This window comes from Stigmatopora argus, chromosome 19 (genome assembly GCF_051989625.1).
Source record: "Stigmatopora argus isolate UIUO_Sarg chromosome 19, RoL_Sarg_1.0, whole genome shotgun sequence".
NCBI lineage: Eukaryota > Metazoa > Chordata > Actinopteri > Syngnathiformes > Syngnathidae > Stigmatopora > Stigmatopora argus.
The window spans coordinates 4,254,532-4,270,923 of record NC_135405.1 but is presented as its reverse complement, the minus strand read 5'-3'; the positions used below and the strand labels follow the sequence as shown (position 1 = coordinate 4,270,923).

The 16,392-nt window shown below is 39.7% G+C and overlaps 1 protein-coding gene and 1 long non-coding RNA gene across 4 annotated transcripts in view; both read left to right on the top strand.

Moving 5' to 3' along the window:
• The window catches only part of disp1 (dispatched homolog 1 (Drosophila)), a 35,571-nt gene extending 25,835 nt beyond the window's left edge, over window positions 1-9,736 (top strand). For both annotated transcript variants that reach the window (XM_077587008.1, XM_077587007.1), the window contains exons 3-10: window positions 1,322-1,351; window positions 1,557-1,680; window positions 2,967-3,094; window positions 3,536-3,630; window positions 3,789-3,886; window positions 5,093-6,682; window positions 7,291-7,554; window positions 7,701-9,736. In XM_077587008.1, coding sequence (XP_077443134.1) covers window positions 1,322-1,351; window positions 1,557-1,680; window positions 2,967-3,094; window positions 3,536-3,630; window positions 3,789-3,886; window positions 5,093-6,682; window positions 7,291-7,554; window positions 7,701-9,437 — 4,066 coding nt within the window. In that variant the 3' untranslated portion in view covers window positions 9,438-9,736. The remainder of the gene's footprint in view (window positions 1-1,321; window positions 1,352-1,556; window positions 1,681-2,966; window positions 3,095-3,535; window positions 3,631-3,788; window positions 3,887-5,092; window positions 6,683-7,290; window positions 7,555-7,700) is intronic.
• A 4,101-nt stretch (window positions 9,737-13,837) lies between these two features.
• The window catches only part of LOC144064446 (uncharacterized), a 34,990-nt gene continuing 32,435 nt past the window's right edge, over window positions 13,838-16,392 (top strand). The window contains exons 1-2 of one of the 2 annotated variants that reach the window (XR_013296797.1): window positions 13,838-14,230; window positions 15,450-15,624. This is a non-coding gene — a long non-coding RNA (uncharacterized LOC144064446). Of the gene's footprint in view, window positions 15,625-16,392 lie in introns of both variants that reach the window. The other variant, XR_013296796.1, reaches the window with a different exon arrangement.

Genomic DNA, 16,392 nt, shown 5'->3' with positions numbered 1-16,392 from the left:
ACCATCTTCTTTGTGTCCTGACCGGTGGTCTGGAACTATCGTTCACATCACATCATCTTTTATTGAACGTTTTTGTTATTGTTGACAATCATTGAATGATGATTAACGTTATCGTTTTATTACCATGGTATATGTTAAACTGTATGGGTCTGATCACTAAATCACAGATGTGTGATGAGGATTTGTTCAAGTAGGATTTTTCCATCCCTAAGATGAGAAAGAAGGGGCATGTCTAATGTCCTGATCCCGCATGAACACTCCGTCTCTCACAGCTCAAGGTTACCTTGGAGAAATATTTGTGGCTTGGTGCACATACTTCAGGTCAAAAGTGTACAGCAGCATGAAAATGATTCTGCTCGTGTTTACCGTTTCTTAGAGGAAGTAAACTTTCAAGTTGCTTTTTAAAATTTTCCTGAGAAACACAATTAGTTAAATGAAAGTTTGTGAAGCAACATTAAAACCTTTTTTTAATTTGTGTTTTAGTCTAGTGTGATGTATATTATTATTTTTTTAGATGTTTATTTTTTAGTTGTTTTTTTAATTACTGTGCCATGATTTAGTATTGTAATCAACTTTTCAATTTGTAGCCATTATTTTTGGTTTTAATCTTAGTGGATAGAAAATAACATTTAATTGTGCAACAGCCCAATTGAGAACCTACTATGTACAGTAAAATCTGTTCAAAGTAGGCGCCACTCTTGGATGCCAGATTACTTGCAGTACTTTAGTGTACCTTACAGGAACTAGGGGTGTGTTAAAGGTAAATAATTATTTGATCCTGCATTTATGCTGCACAGCAAATGTTTACTTTTCCACTAAGATGGCTACTGTACCTTGGTTGGCCTTGCCCTCTGCTGTCTCGCCTACCTAGCGTGTGCTTAAAGCATCAATTATAGCACTTTCAGTTTGTTTGCGTTCACAACGTCGTTGGTATTCTCAAGCATACTAATCAATCTGACAATTTTCACCGCACGTGAAACTTCTTCGACGTCAAGGATGTAATTGTTTAGTTGGTATCTTTTTGAGGGCCGTGGATCAAATGAGAAATACATTTACATACAAATAAAGTACTGCTCTACTTAAGAAAAATCCAAGTTACCAAACAAGTTCTGGAACCAATTACTTTGGTAATTAATGGTCCCACTATATATTTCTTTTATGCTGTGTGGTTCGGTTAACAATCTGGAAGTGGCCAACAGTGGCCAGTGGAATTGGCTTTATAAATAAAATTCTCCTCCAAACTCAAACTCTTGCAAAATATTTTGGTGGTATTGGCCACTGCTGTGACATCAAAATGTAACAGTCTCGTTTTTTTTTCCAGCCCTGTGTGGACTTTTCGATTCCCCAAAAGGTAAGACCTGCCGTAGGTTTTCTGGTGGGAATTGTCTCTCTGTACCTGACCTTTGTTAAATCACAGATGGCATCTCACAGAATTTTAATCTCTTGTTCCTTGTTTTCATACTTGATGATTTTTCATAGATTAATTAATGGTAATTCAGCTGTGAAATCGATGTTCTAGCACAATCAATGATCTAATATATGTTTGACATTTCCAGCTATTCTGAGCTAATAGCTGATTGGCCAGTGGTGGTACTTGGTGTGTGCACAGTGCTCATTATTGTGTGTGCCTTGGTGGGTGTCCTGGTTCCTGACCTCCCGGATTTCTCTGACCCACTTTTGGTATGTACACATAAATTAACTCAACCAAAACAAGTATAGAAACTCTTCCTCATCTCATTTGTACCTCGACATTGTGATGCCCGCTTACGCAATATTCACATTACAGGGCGTGTGATACTTTTATTATTAGAGGTCATTGTTCGCGAGACGTATCTGGCTCTTATAATGAGGCTTTGTGCACTTCTGGTGGCTGCCTTGGCTGCCATAAACGAGCGGTCACAGCTGTTGTTATTTGACCGTGTTTAAAATAACCTACTAAATTAAAACCTGTTCTGAAACCTTGTTTGGCTTAAAATGTATACTTTAAAAATGATTTTTATGAGGAAGGTTTAGTCCAAATTAGTCTAAATAATAGTGTTTCCCCAACCTTTTTTGAGATGTGGCACAATACTAGAAATCAAATAAATAAAATATTTCAATTTCTTCTATTATATTCTTCACAGCCAAAAGTTGACGTCTGCAGACCCCAAACATCTTCTAGTTCAGCTATAACAGGAACATTTGCAACCAAATGACTTTAATCTCATATTACAAATTATCTCTTGTAAATAATGATTTTGATCTTGCAATATTACATTGTATAACTTAATTCATGTAATGTTATGAATTCAATCTTGTAATACTCCTTTAGACACGGTAATCCCTCAAATATCGATATTGTAGACCAGACTTGGCCGCAATAAATCGAAAAACCGCAAAGTAGGATCAACCCTATTAATACTACCATACTACATGTTTTTGCGCCTATACAGAAATATAAGTACAGCTGGCAAGAAATGGAATGGTCAGGGTCATACAAAATTTTGAATTTAGCCCATAAATAAGGCGCACCCACTCATTGGGCGCCCCTTTCATTTTAGAGGAAATTTTAGACTTAAGTGCACCATATAGGTGTGAAAATACAGTAAATTAACCAAACACTAACAACATGCGTCTGCAATAGCCCATGACTTCTGATTACAAATACTGTCAAAACCTTTGTGTTGATTAGGAAAAGGCTACATACACTATGTGCTACAGTGCATACCTTTCAAAGTAACGACTAACAAACATGGCGTTTGTTTCATGTACAATATTTAGCCTTTGCTTGGAAAACAAACTCAATCTACACTTCATATCATTGTACTCCTTTAATTTTGGCGATTGATGCAGTTAATTTAATTGTTTACGTATCTATTCAAATATACTTTTTGCCTAGTAGCAATTCTGTCTAATGGTGAAGCAGTTGTCCCAACAAACCAAATATTTTGTTCTTTCTAATCTTTTCTTTTTTATTTCTTCAAAAGGGGTTTGAACCTCGAGGAACTGCCATTGGTCAACGACTGGTTACATGGAACAACATGGTGAAAAACACTGGCTACAAAGCAACACTGGCCAATTATCCCTTCAAATACGCCGACGAGCAAGCTAAAAAGTAACTAAATTTAGCTGTATGAGTGAATAAACAAACATTCTTTGTCGAACTTAGGTTGTCACTGCAGTTATGGTGTTGTAATGTGGAACTACTAGGTTCAATTAGTAGAGTAACTTGGCTAAACTTGTGTTAAGGTTTTAATGCAATATACATAGAATTTTTTTTTTAATCAACAAAGGAACTACACTTATTTTATTTTGTATTAAAATGTGTTTCTTTTTTGGTCTGTTATAATTAAATACATTGGCTTTACACGACACTTTCATCAATCCAATCTAACTACTCTCAGTGCAACATGACGGAAATCTTGTTTTTAGCTATGCATTGTTAGCATGGTAATAGTCTGCTTTTTAAGTGTTTTTGAATACTTTTACTGTAGCTATACTGTCAGCCTCAAGGAAAATCGCCTCATCTAATCATAGCAATGTTTATCGCTTCTAGTCACCAAGAATCTAAATGGCCCGAAGACAGCTTTGATAGAGAAAAACGGCATGCAGAGTGGGACTTTAGCAAGGAGTTTTTCTGCGATGTGCCTGGTAAGGTTGTTGAAGCAATTTCTAAACATGTTTAAATTCATGTAAGAGTTTTCATAATAAGATATACACATCATTGTGTTTCAGGCAAATGCTTTAATTGGTGCTTTTTTGGATTGGCAAAAAATAATCGCTGTATTTCTTCTTTATGCTTCATACAGGGTCCAGCTATTCCAGACTAGTTTTCTCGTCTGCTGAGGGCAAGAGTTTGTGGAGTATTCAGGCAATCAAATCCATGTGTAATCTAGACAACACTCGGGTAGGAATGAGGAACAACATGAGAATGTTTTATTGCGATGTTGTAATTTATGGTACAATATTTTTATTCAATGTGAAAGGTAAACTAGGTTTTCATGCACCTCATTTGTTGACTGTTTCCTTAACATGTTGTTTATTAATCAAGGGCCTTTAACCCCTTAGATTAACTCACACAACTTCCTCCTGAATATGCTTCTGATCTGAAATTCCCAGTTGCGTAGTTTTGCAGGAAAAGTTAGTAAAACATTGGCATGGATTTAAGCTTTCCATCGTAGCAATGGAATCCTGTCAACAGGTCAGGATGTACACCTGCTTGAAACCCCTCAGTTACCTTTCCTTTTCCTCCAGTGTATTTTTTGTGCTTAGTTTCACAGCACTGTTGCAATTGGTTTGCACCAGCACTTTGTTTATTACTCCATACATTATTGTATTGTATTGACTATGAAGTACATTTAAAATGAGTACTTCATTTTATAAGTCCAATTAATGAAAATGGTGGATTTATCTTAACTGAAGTAAGCACCTCAAATACCACCTCAGCAATATTCGCCCTCCAATGTTTACTCTTGGCAATGTTTTAAAAAAGAAATCAATAAATAGATTTTTTTCCCTTCACTTTAATCCATATACAATAATACCTTGACATACGAGTGCCCCAACATATGAGCAATTTGAAATATGAGTAAAATTCCGAGCAAATATTTGCCTTGAGATACGAGACAAATTTTGAGATATGAGCGTACGAGACAGCCAGTTGGCCGAGACGCGAGAGGCTGCTTATGATTTCAGCACACTTTCTCGCCGCATCTCCCTCCTGTAAAGATATCTACTGGGCGGAGCGTTGCATTTTTTTTCTGTGTTCGTTTTTTTTTGCGTTTGTCAGTGCACGATTAAGGGGAAAACAATGGGTCCAAAGCAAGCAGGTTCAATGATGGGTATTGCAAAGAAAAGGCGTATATGACAATGATATTAAGCACGAAATAATCGAAAAACATGGGAGTGGAGACTAGGACAAGTTGGCAAGTGGTCGTGCGTTATCCTATTGTGAGAACCTGTGTGCGTCATTTTCGTAATATTTTGAAGGGGAGACAAAAGCAAACAATCCTAGATAGGTTTAGATTTGTATTAGCATTAAGCTCGTATCTCAAGATATTACTGTATTTTATTAATGTATTCTCTTTTTCTACTCCCCTTCCCATTTCCCCAGGTGCGCTCTCATCCTGACTACTGGAGCCTCTGTCAGCGTACCAATGATGCTTCATGTTGCCCAAGCTGGACACTTGGTAACTACATAGCAGCCCTCACAAATAGGTCATCCTGCCAAATGATCACAGAACGTGACGTATCGCACACGCTCAAGATTCTGCGCTCGTGCGCCAAGTACTACCACAATGGCACCCTGGGGCCTGATTGCTGGGACATGGTTCTGAGGCGCAAGGATCAGCTCAAGTGTGGCAATGTGCCTCGGAAGTGCACTAAATACAACGCCGTCTACCAAATAATGCACTTCCTTGTCGATAAGGACTTCCTTAGCCCAAAAAGCTTGGAACATCCTCCACCAGTGCTCATGTATAGCATGCTCTTCTCACCCACAGAGAAAGGAGAGTCTATGATGAGCATTTACTTAGACAATTTTGAGAACTGGAACTCCTCGGACGGAATCACCACAGTCACTGGAATTGAGTTTGGAATTAAACATGACCTATTTCAGGACTACCTCCTAATGGACACAGTATACCCAGCTATAGCCATTATTATTGTCCTGCTAGTCATGTGTGTGTACACACGGTCAGTTTTTATCACGCTAATGACAATAATAGCCATAATTAGTTCCCTCATTGTATCTTATTTTCTATACCGCATGGTTTTCAACTTTGAGTTTTTTCCTTTCATGAACCTCACAGCACTTATCATCCTGGTGGGTATTGGTGCAGATGACGCCTTTGTGCTTTGCGATGTATGGAATTACACAAAATTTGATAAGCCCCATGCTGAGTTGTCAGAAACTGTCAGTGTGACTTTGCAGCATGCTGCCTTGTCAATGTTTGTCACCAGCTTTACCACTGCTGCTGCTTTTTATGCCAACTATGTAAGCAACATCACTGCAATACGCTGCTTTGGCATCTACGCTGGAACAGCCATCTTGGTCAATTACATCCTCATGGTCACGTGGCTCCCAGCTGTGGTGGTGTTACATGAGCGGTACTTGCCAAATACATTTCCCTGTTCTAAGCCCGAACCTGAGCAAACTGGTTATCGAATCCAAATGATTGTGGCAGGTCTCTGCCGGAAGGCTAAGAAATTTGTGTTTACTGTCTCAGAAGGCTCAAGAATCCTCTTTGAGAAAGTTCTTCCTTGCATTGTCATCAAGCTACGTTATCTCTGGCTCTTCTGGTTCCTTGCTCTAACAATGGGTGGAGCATATGTTGTTTGCGTCAATCCAAAGATGAAGCTCCCATCACTGGAGCTGGCTGAGTTTCAAGTGTTCCGGGCCTCCCATCCTTTCGAGCGTTATGACGCGGAGTACAAGAAACTTTTCATGTTCGAGAGGGTTCATCACGGAGAGGATCTTCACATGCCTATCACCATCATATGGGGTGTCACACCTCTAGATAACGGTGACCCCCTGAATCCCAAAAACAAGGGAAAGTTGATACTGGACAGTAGCTTCAACATTGCCAGTCCAGCCTCTCAGCTGTGGATCCTTCATTTCTGCCAGAAACTGCGAAACCAAAGTTTTGTGTTTCAGTCAGATGAGCAGGACTTCACCAGCTGCTTCATTGAAACATTCAAGCAGGTCAGTTCTCAATTTAAAGTATAACAGCTTTGCATAATTATTCTACGACTGATCTTTCCTACTTAGCTGTTAAAATTCAGTGGAATAATCTATTGAATCCTCACGATCATTGATAAGAAAATGTTCAGTTTGTTACCAAATTTGTAGCTAACTGACAGCCCTGTCTCATTAGGCAATACCATCCCAAAAATACAGACATTGGACTGATCAAATGCAGCAGCACAGTGCATGAAAGGCTATCACGTCCGTCTCACAGTTCCAAGATCTATAGGTTGAATCCAAGATTCTGGAATCCTGTGTGGAATTTTCTTTTTCTCTCTGTGCCTTTGTGGCTTTTCACTGGGTACTGTAAGAAAACAGCATCTAATCTTCCTTTTGGCAGGTTCCAAATTTATTTGTAGCTTCCAATTTTCTGTGGCCGTTAAGAGATCAGTCAAACTCCTCAAAAACACTTAATAATGAATATGTTAATGTTGAATCTAGTTACAATGTGTAATTTATTTCTCAATAGCTCATCATAAAATTAGATTCAGGATCGTTTGTAGTTGAAGTGCTAAATTGCTATCTAGTGTTGAAAAACTCACTTTACCCACACTTTATTTTAACAGTGGATGGAAAACCAAGACTGCGAGGAGGCATCTGTCTATCCCTGCTGTAGTCAGTCTACCTTCCCCTACAAGCAGGAAGTCTTTGAGTTGTGCATCAAGAGGGCAATTATGGAGCTCGATCGCAGTACAAACTATCACTTGGACAGCAAAACCCCCGGACCTAGATTTGACATCAACGACACCATCAAAGCCATTGTTTTGGAGTTTAAGAGCACCTTCCTCTTCACACTGGCTTATGAGAAGATGCACCAGTTCTACTGTGAGGTAAAAGCCTTGTCATTATTTTTTGTGTTAATAGTTTATTCGTAAAGGTTTCTGTGTCTGTTAAAATTCATATTTTCATTATTTAAAAAAAATGTGTTGTGAAAATAAAGGTTTCACCTCAAATAACTTGTTCCATTATTATCCAGGTGGATGCCTGGATAACTGAGGAGTTACGACACGCCCCAGAAGGCCTCAGTCATGGCTGGTTTGTCAGCAACCTGGAATTCTTTGATCTACAGGACAGCCTGTCTGATGGCACTCTGATTGCCATGGCACTGTCTGTGGCTGTAGCCTTCAGTGTCATGCTCCTAACCACATGGAACATCATCATTAGTTTATATGCCATCCTGTCCATTGCCGGGACCATTTTTGTCACCGTGGGCTCCCTGGTGCTTCTCGGCTGGGAGCTGAATGTCTTGGAGTCTGTTACCATTTCTGTGGCGGTTGGACTTTCTGTTGATTTTGCCGTCCATTACGGCGTGGCTTACAGGCTCGCTCCAGAGCCTGACCGGGAGGGAAAGGTGATTTTCTCCCTTAGCCGCATGGGTTCTGCAATCGCTATGGCTGCCTTGACAACCTTTGTGGCAGGCGCCATGATGATGCCCTCAACGGTGTTAGCGTACACCCAGCTGGGCACTTTCATGATGCTAATCATGTGCATTAGCTGGGCCTTTGCCACATTCTTTTTCCAATGTATGTGTCGCTGTTTGGGACCTCAGGGCAACTGTGGCCAGATCCCACTGCCCAAAAAGATGCAGTGTCAGGCTTTCACTGAGGACTCATCTGAAGGCTCTTCGTCTGAAGTAAAAAGCTCAGGCTCTGGGAAATACCAGCTGGATGGCAGGAGTGAAGAGGCAAATCACTATGAATTAGAGCCCTTAGCATCAATTAACAATGCTGATGACAAACCACAAGAGGATCATGAGGTTTGTGCTCAGCTTTACGATGACATGCACCCTAATCAATACAATTCCCAGTATGGTAGTTCAGTGGAGGCTGATAGATCCAGTCCTGAAAATGGGCTTGTATCCAAACTCAACACACCACCACAGGGCCAGTCCTCCCAAAATATAAACCCTTCATGTGAGAAACAATCCCCACAGTGGAAAAGTCATTCCTGTCCCCAGCCTTTCCAAGACTCACATCCTCTCTCTCAGCACGTCCCCATTACAGGAAACGGTCCAAGCAAACATGTGGCAACAAACCTGGACCCAGTTTGCTCTCACACTGATTGTTGCAAGCACTGCTTCCCCTGTCCTTCTTCCCACTTGCACCGCTGCTGTCCAGGAAGGGTCGGATATCCCGAACAAATACCTGCACCCTGCTGCTATGTTAAGAACTATTGTGTCCATGCAGCAAGCCCAGAGGCTGACCAACAACATTGCTCCAAATGCTTTATCTTAAACCAGTGCACGGCCCAAAAACCTGCCTCTTTTAAAAGTTCTCAGCCTATCGCACATGAGCCGAATCATCAAATAGAAGTCCCAACCCCAGTTATCAGCATGCCACTCGTCACACAGGCTCAGTGCCTCCTCTGCACACAGGAATCAGATCGTAAAGATAGTCGACATCAGGGAGTGGAGGTGAGAGACGGTGCTTGTGACCATTCGTGCACTCAAACCGCAGCACAAGAGGATTGTTTGTGTAAAATCCCCAGACAGAGAGAGAGTGCCAGTGTCCCAAAGAAGGAACGTTTAAAAAAGTGCAAACTGAATTCTAAACGAGAGCGGGCATGTTCTGCTTCTCCAAAGAAACTTTCCTGTTTTAACAGAGCATTGAAGGTAAAGCGCAACTCGGCATCAGAGTTCAACATACCAAAAGGTGAAACAAGTCTGCCCCCCATTTTAATAGACAGCAGTCAATCTTGTGAAAGCTTATGTTAGGACATAAGAACACTTTTACTGTATTTGGAGTATTGTGATACTGAGTGCCTCAGTGTGGTTGTACACAGTCACACTTGCCCACTACATATTTTCTTGACAGTGGTTAAACTGTATTCTTAATCATTAACAATGTTTTCTTTCTAGGTATTGGTTTTATGCAGGGATTTGCACAGACAGGTAAAATAGCATATTTGCTATTAAATGCTTTAAAATATGAACACATGACCCATGACATTTCACCCTGTGCAATGAATGTACCTAATGGAATTTGTTTTATGTAATTAAAACGTCTCATTTAAGGCTGTTGTCCTATTCATCAACAAACACCCTAGAATAGATCCTAAAATGTGTCAAGGTTCCAACCTATAATTGTATTATATATAAGCCTGAACTCATACAATTGACTAATAAATAGTTCCCGGCCTTAACTAATTGGGAGGATTCAAAGTTGGCCTCCAGTTTACTTTTAGTGTGATTTGTCCAAAATCAGATTCCAACGGGCTTTTCAGTCAATATCCAAACATTATGATTGCAGTTTCCAAAGTCATTTCAAATTGGTTATACCAGACATTTTAGAGGGTGGGCAGAGGCATGATTTATGTGTACATGTTGGGTATTAATTACAACACTTTGACCGCTACAAATGAACATTGTATAATCAATCTAACTGGTCCCATCTTGTGAATTTATTTGTCAGGACAACCGTTTTCTCATGATAGCTTTTTTTGTGTCGTCATGAACGGGTTTGATATGAAATGGATTCACCGCAGAGCCATGTATAAAAAGAGTTGGGACACTCCCGGAGGAACCCATTATACGAGTTTACCATTGGCTCCTTCTGGGCTTTGACTGTACTTTCCATTCAGCTTGCAGTTCCACATGAAATTGGCATCTTGGACACTTGGGATTTCTGCAACGGCAGTTGTCCCTTTTTGTCTTACTATTTGATTGTTAAGCAAGTATATTGATCAGCATGCATGTACATTGAATCTATTCTCTTTCATTTGCCTCCTCAGGTGCGTTGTCTGTGATTATTTTAGGCGATACATCAGAACTCCATTGCCTGTCTTGTGATGTGGTACTTGAGAAAGGCAAGCTGCTCTGACATGGCAAATTTAGCGTTTTATTTTAACTTCAAATATTTTGCTCGCAGAGGTAGGTGCAGCTTTGATGTAAATTCAAATATTGAATTGAAAAGTAGCCTGGTAACCACTTGCTATGGAAACCTGGTCCCCCACCAACCTTATGTAGAGTTTACACCGAACAAACAGGCTGAATTAGACCCATTCTAGAGTTAAACCTCCAATTTTGGGAAGAACACATGCTCACTGCAGCAAGATTATTCTAACTTCCTTCCATCTCCTTTGCAAGACTGGAGATGAGCCCACAAGCTTCATAGCTTCTCTGTAATTATTTAAAAAACAGATATTCAAATATTGGCTGTGGCGAAGAGTGGTGTGGTTTCTTACATTTCCATGTTTATTAAAAAAGTCATAGAGACATGTTGTATATTCCAACAACCTTTAAATAACTGTCACAGCCATTTAGTTTGTTGACAGAGTAAACATTTGCTTCACCTTTTCTAATTAGCTCAGAGATTTATGGGGCGGAATGTACTTAGCTTGATCTTGTATAAGTCAAAGGCAAATGTCCTTTATAAATTATCTTTTCATTCCAGAACTGGAGGTGGGTACTAGTAGTTTTTTTTAAGTGAGTGCAATAAATACACTTGCGTAGTATAAAATCAGATTTATGTGGAAAAAAAAGATTCAAACAAAATCTCTGACACCAAACAAAAAGCGAGACTTTAAAGGTGTCGGGGAGTTAATTTGAAGATTATCTTTTAAAAACATGAAATCTGTTTGAAAAAAATTGCTAAAAAGGTAAACTGAAGGTAAGTGAGTGCTGAATCTGAGTTACAGTCAGAAACTTTTTGGGTATGAGTTTTGAAGTATTTATTTTAGAGTTGGTTTAAAGCGCCATGTATCGTCGTTAGGACTTGAAGCCCAGTTTTGTCACTGCATTGTTTTCAATTTGGCGGAGGATCTTGTCATATTTTCCATTAGTCATTCACAAAATCATGCATAAATGCAAGGTCGGACATTGAGGACTGTTCCTCAAACGTTCTGAGTCAGAACTTCTGACCTCACACTTCTTTTTTGTCACTTTATTACATTCGGTGGCCCTGATCAAATGGATGTCTCAACTCTAAAGGCAAGGGTGGTTTACACAATTGAGCTGTCTGAGTGTGTTTATCTATGTTGGTGTATGTAAGTTGGATCGTTAGCCTTGTACGTGTACAGAAACATGAAAGTAAAAACGGGTTCATAAAAGCAGATTCATTGTTATTATTAAAGGTATTAGTCAAAACAAATTATTTATCATTACCAAAAGTCAAAACAGATGAAGACTGAAGTGTCAGGAAGCCTCTTGGAGGGTCCATGGTGGTGGGCAGATGTCGAAGGTGGAGTGCCCCTTGCAGGGCCTTGAGTCAGCCTAGACTTAGTACTTTGACGTTCCTTTTGCACCTCTTTGTTTAGACCAGGGGTGGTTCGCGGGCCGCGTTAACGTCAACTCGATTACATGTGGGCTGGACGGACAATTTTAGATATAATATTTAGATTTTTTTTATAAATGGATTAAAAGCCTTGAATATTCAGTTTTTTTATAGATCTAAAACAATGTTTATTTTAGCTTTTTTATATATTTTTTTTAGATTTTACAAAATGATTTTTGAACTAAAAACAGAAAAAAATGATTAAAAAAATAGAATTATTGATTTAAAAGGGGACAAATCAGGAAATTTAATGTACATCTATACTCTTTATTTTAATTTGATCCTAAAACAGAAAGGTGGCACTCACGATTTACTTTCCCGGGTCACACAAAATGATGCGGCGGGCCAAATTTGGCCCCCGGGCCGCCACTTTGCCCTAAACAGGGCTTTCAGGAGCAACGCTTATACTTCATTGCAAGCAAGCATGATAATAATAATGTGCACATAAAGGTGCACAAAGCTTTCCTTCATAGCATGGCCAAGCTTATACTTCGTTGCAGGCAAATCACTCATTTTCTGAACCGCTTTCTCCTCATTAAGGTCGTGGGGTGCTGGAGCCTATCCCAGCTGACTCCGGGCCAAAGGTGGGGGACACCCTAAATCAGTGGCCAGCCGATCGCAGGGCACAACCATTCACGCTCACACTCATACTTAGGGGCAATTTAAAGTGTTCAATCAGCCTACCATGCATGTTTTTGGAATGTGGGAGAAAACCAGAGTACCCAGAGGAAACCCACGCAGGCCTGGGGAGAACATGCAAACTCCAGAAAGGTGCACCGACCAAGATTTGAACCTAGGACCCCAGAGCTGTGAGGCTGACGCGCTAACCACCCGCTCCACCGGGCCGACCGTGTTGCAGGCAAATGTATAATATCAAATAAGAAAAAAACTGACAAATTTATACCACTATGCCATTGAAATGCCAATTCACAAGGCAAGGACTAATGTGGTGACATTCCAGTGGCGTTCCGTGAATTTCCTAGTGACGCCTTCAGCTGTCAGAATCAAACTAACCCTCAAAAACTATTTTATGGCTATAAAACCTCTATTGCAGCTACAGCTGCGACACATAAAAATCACCAATAGTAAGATCATACAATTGAAATATTATTTAGGAATATAGCCATATTTTACTCACCAACATCCATCCTCCTTTTCATGTGTCATTTTCCCTTAAATAAAAGCAACCGTGTGGACTTAAGGGTTTCCAAAAATGACAATTTAAGGTGTGGCCACTTCATGGTGTAGAGCAGTGGTTCCCAAACTATTCCAGAAAGGGCCGCAAAGGGTGCGGGTTTTCGTTCCAACCTGTAAGAGGAAACCTTTCCACCAATCTGGTATCCTAGAAGTGCAATCAGTGGATTGCAGTCAGGTGCTTCTTTTTTCAGCAGAAACCTCATTGGTTAAACTGTTTGTGTTGGATCGGTTGGAACAAAAACCTGCACCCACGGAAATAAATTGTTTTGCTGAAAAAAAAGACAGTCTTTATTTTAATGAAAAAAGGATCATCCATTTACTGAACTACATAGTGTAGTGATCAGTCAAACAAGAGCAGGATTCGAACCCCAGTTGCCCACATGGCAGTCAGGTGAACAAACCTCCACACCACGAATTGGCCACACTTTATTTTGTCATTATTGGAAGGTCTTGACGACCAATATATAGAAACAACTAACGGAAAATGTTTCCCAACTGCGATTTGAACCCCAGCCTCCCACATAGAAGTCAGGTGAACAAACCTCTACAGTGTAGAGGTTTGTTCACCTGACTTCTATGTGGGAGGCTGGGGTTCAAATCGCAGTTGGGAAACATTTCATGGTGTAGAGTCTACACCATGAAGTGGCCACACTTTACTTTGTCATTATTGGAAAGTATTGACTACACATATATAGAAATAATTAAGGGAAAATGTTTCCCGACCGGGATTCGAACCTCAGCTGCCCACATGGCAGTCAGGTGAACGAACCTCTACACCACCAATTGGCCACACTTTACTTTGTCATTATTGGAAGGTCTTGACTACAAATATATAGGACCAACTAACGGAAAATGTTTCCCAACTGTGATTCGAACCCCAGCCTCCCACATGGCAGTTAGGTGAGTGAACCTCTACGCCACAAATTGACCACACTACTTTGTCATTGTTGGAAGGTCTGGACTACAAACATATAGAAACAACTAACGGAAAATGTTTACCAACTGGGATTTGAACCCCAGCCTCCCACATGGCAGTCAGGTGAGTGAACCTCTACACCACAAATTGGCCATACTTTACTTTGTCATTATTGGAAGGTCTTGACTACAAACATATAGAAACAACGGAAAATGTTTCCCAACTGGGATTCGAGCCCCAGCCTCCCACATGGCAGTCAGGTGAACAAACCTATATGCCATGAAGTGGCCACACTTTACTTTGTCATTATTGGAAAGTCTTGACTACACATATATAGAAATAATTAAGGGAAAATGTTTCCCAACCAGGATTCGAACCCCAGCTGCCCACATGGCAGTCAGGTGAACAAACCTCTATGCCATGAAGTGGCAACACTTTACGTTGTCATTATTGGAAAGTCTTGACTACACACGGTTGTTTTTATTTAAGGGAAAAATGATTACCAACTGGGATTTGAACCCTGTCTGCCCACATGGCAGACAGGTGAGCGAACCTCTACACCATGAAGTAGACATACTTAACTTTGTCATTATTGGAAAGTCTTGACTACAAATATATACACCTGCGAGAAGGCAATGACGTATCCCTACGCCTGCGAGAAGGCGTTGGTGTCACAAAATCGAATTCTGATTGGTTAAAGCAACAGTCTTATCGACGCTTGTTTAATGCAGCAGAGCCTGCAGAACTGATTGTGAAGGCCTTGAGGCAGATTTCTGACCCGGAAAGTAATGAAGGAAAGCTAACAGACAATTTGGAATTATTTAATAAGTATTGATGGACAAAATATAATATATGATTCAGATGTTTCTTAGGCCCGCAGAGAAGGCCTTGAAGGCCCTGACTGCACACCACTGCATTATTCCAACTACAATGAATGAATTGTTAAAGAAGAGTTAAGTCGACTTTATCAAGCGCCACGCGCGTGAAAATCTGCTTGTTAATAAGCAGTCCAGAATCTGCAGTGAGCATTTTAGGAAAGATACGTTTGTTAACTAATACATGAAGAAATATGACGTCTTGTTTTAGGAGTAATGACAATCTTTCAACATAAAATGGATGATAAAACATGTTTTCACAAATGCACGATCAAGATTCATTGATATTGTGAAAAGCATGATGGCTATTAGACAAATCCATATAATTAGACAAAATGGTTCAATGTGTGTGGAGTATCAATAGTGTTATACTTGACTGTATTGATCATATAAAAAAAGATGATAAAAATACCATTCCGCTGCAGACAGCAATGTTGGCGATTCTCATCTGCGTCTATGTCTTGCAGGTCGGATTTTGGCTCAGATGGTTCAAACATTTACGTTTGAATTGTAGGACATGTGAGAAACAAAATAGCATTAATGCTGTAGAGTGCAGCTAATTTAGATTGACAGACGGCACAAGGGAGGTGTGTGGTTGGACCACAGGTAGCAGACATGTCTACAGCGCCTGAGAACTGACAGGCAAGTTATAATTTGTCCTTTTTGAAAGCCTTTTTACTTGTACTCAACCTTTTTTTTAATTCATTCAAATTTGTCAGGGTTATTAAACAGCCTTTACTCTCACACAATCCAGCAATTTATTATTTTTTTTTTATTTACCTAAGAGCACCTTTTAAACAAAATAATGAAACTCAAGCAAAGTTATCTGAAAAGTCAAATTCCCTCACTTTTTATTTTTTATTTTTTAAATACTTCACACATGGGTAGACTCACGTACTGTAAATGTGATTTTACGTGCTGAAATGTGCCCCACCTTTCTTGTTTTAGTTGTGCAGCAAGTTGATTGTCGGTCAAGTGTGCAGCATTCAAAAAATGTCCCGCTCCATAATTCATAAGCATTATATTTGTGCATAGCATGTAAAAGTTAGTATTTTGAGACACATTTCAGCCCTATTGTTGTGTTAACATTGATTGTAATCACACAAATGTCAGCATGTTTAAATGTCTTAAATAATTTATGCGCTATTCTTCTAGGGTTCAAATTGGAAATTTATGAATAAATAATTTGGTTTGGGGGCAACACTGGCAACCAGGTAGACTACACATTAATTAATAATAAACATTTAATTGTAAAACACAAACATCGTTGAAAAAGTGTATTGTGTTCTCATAACACAAAAATTAAACATTTGGTGTGTAGTAAAACTCCAGCTGTCTAAATATACATCTTAATGTTAATTCATGGTTTTTTTTAATCTCCAAGATATTTAATTACAGGGGCAGTTAGTT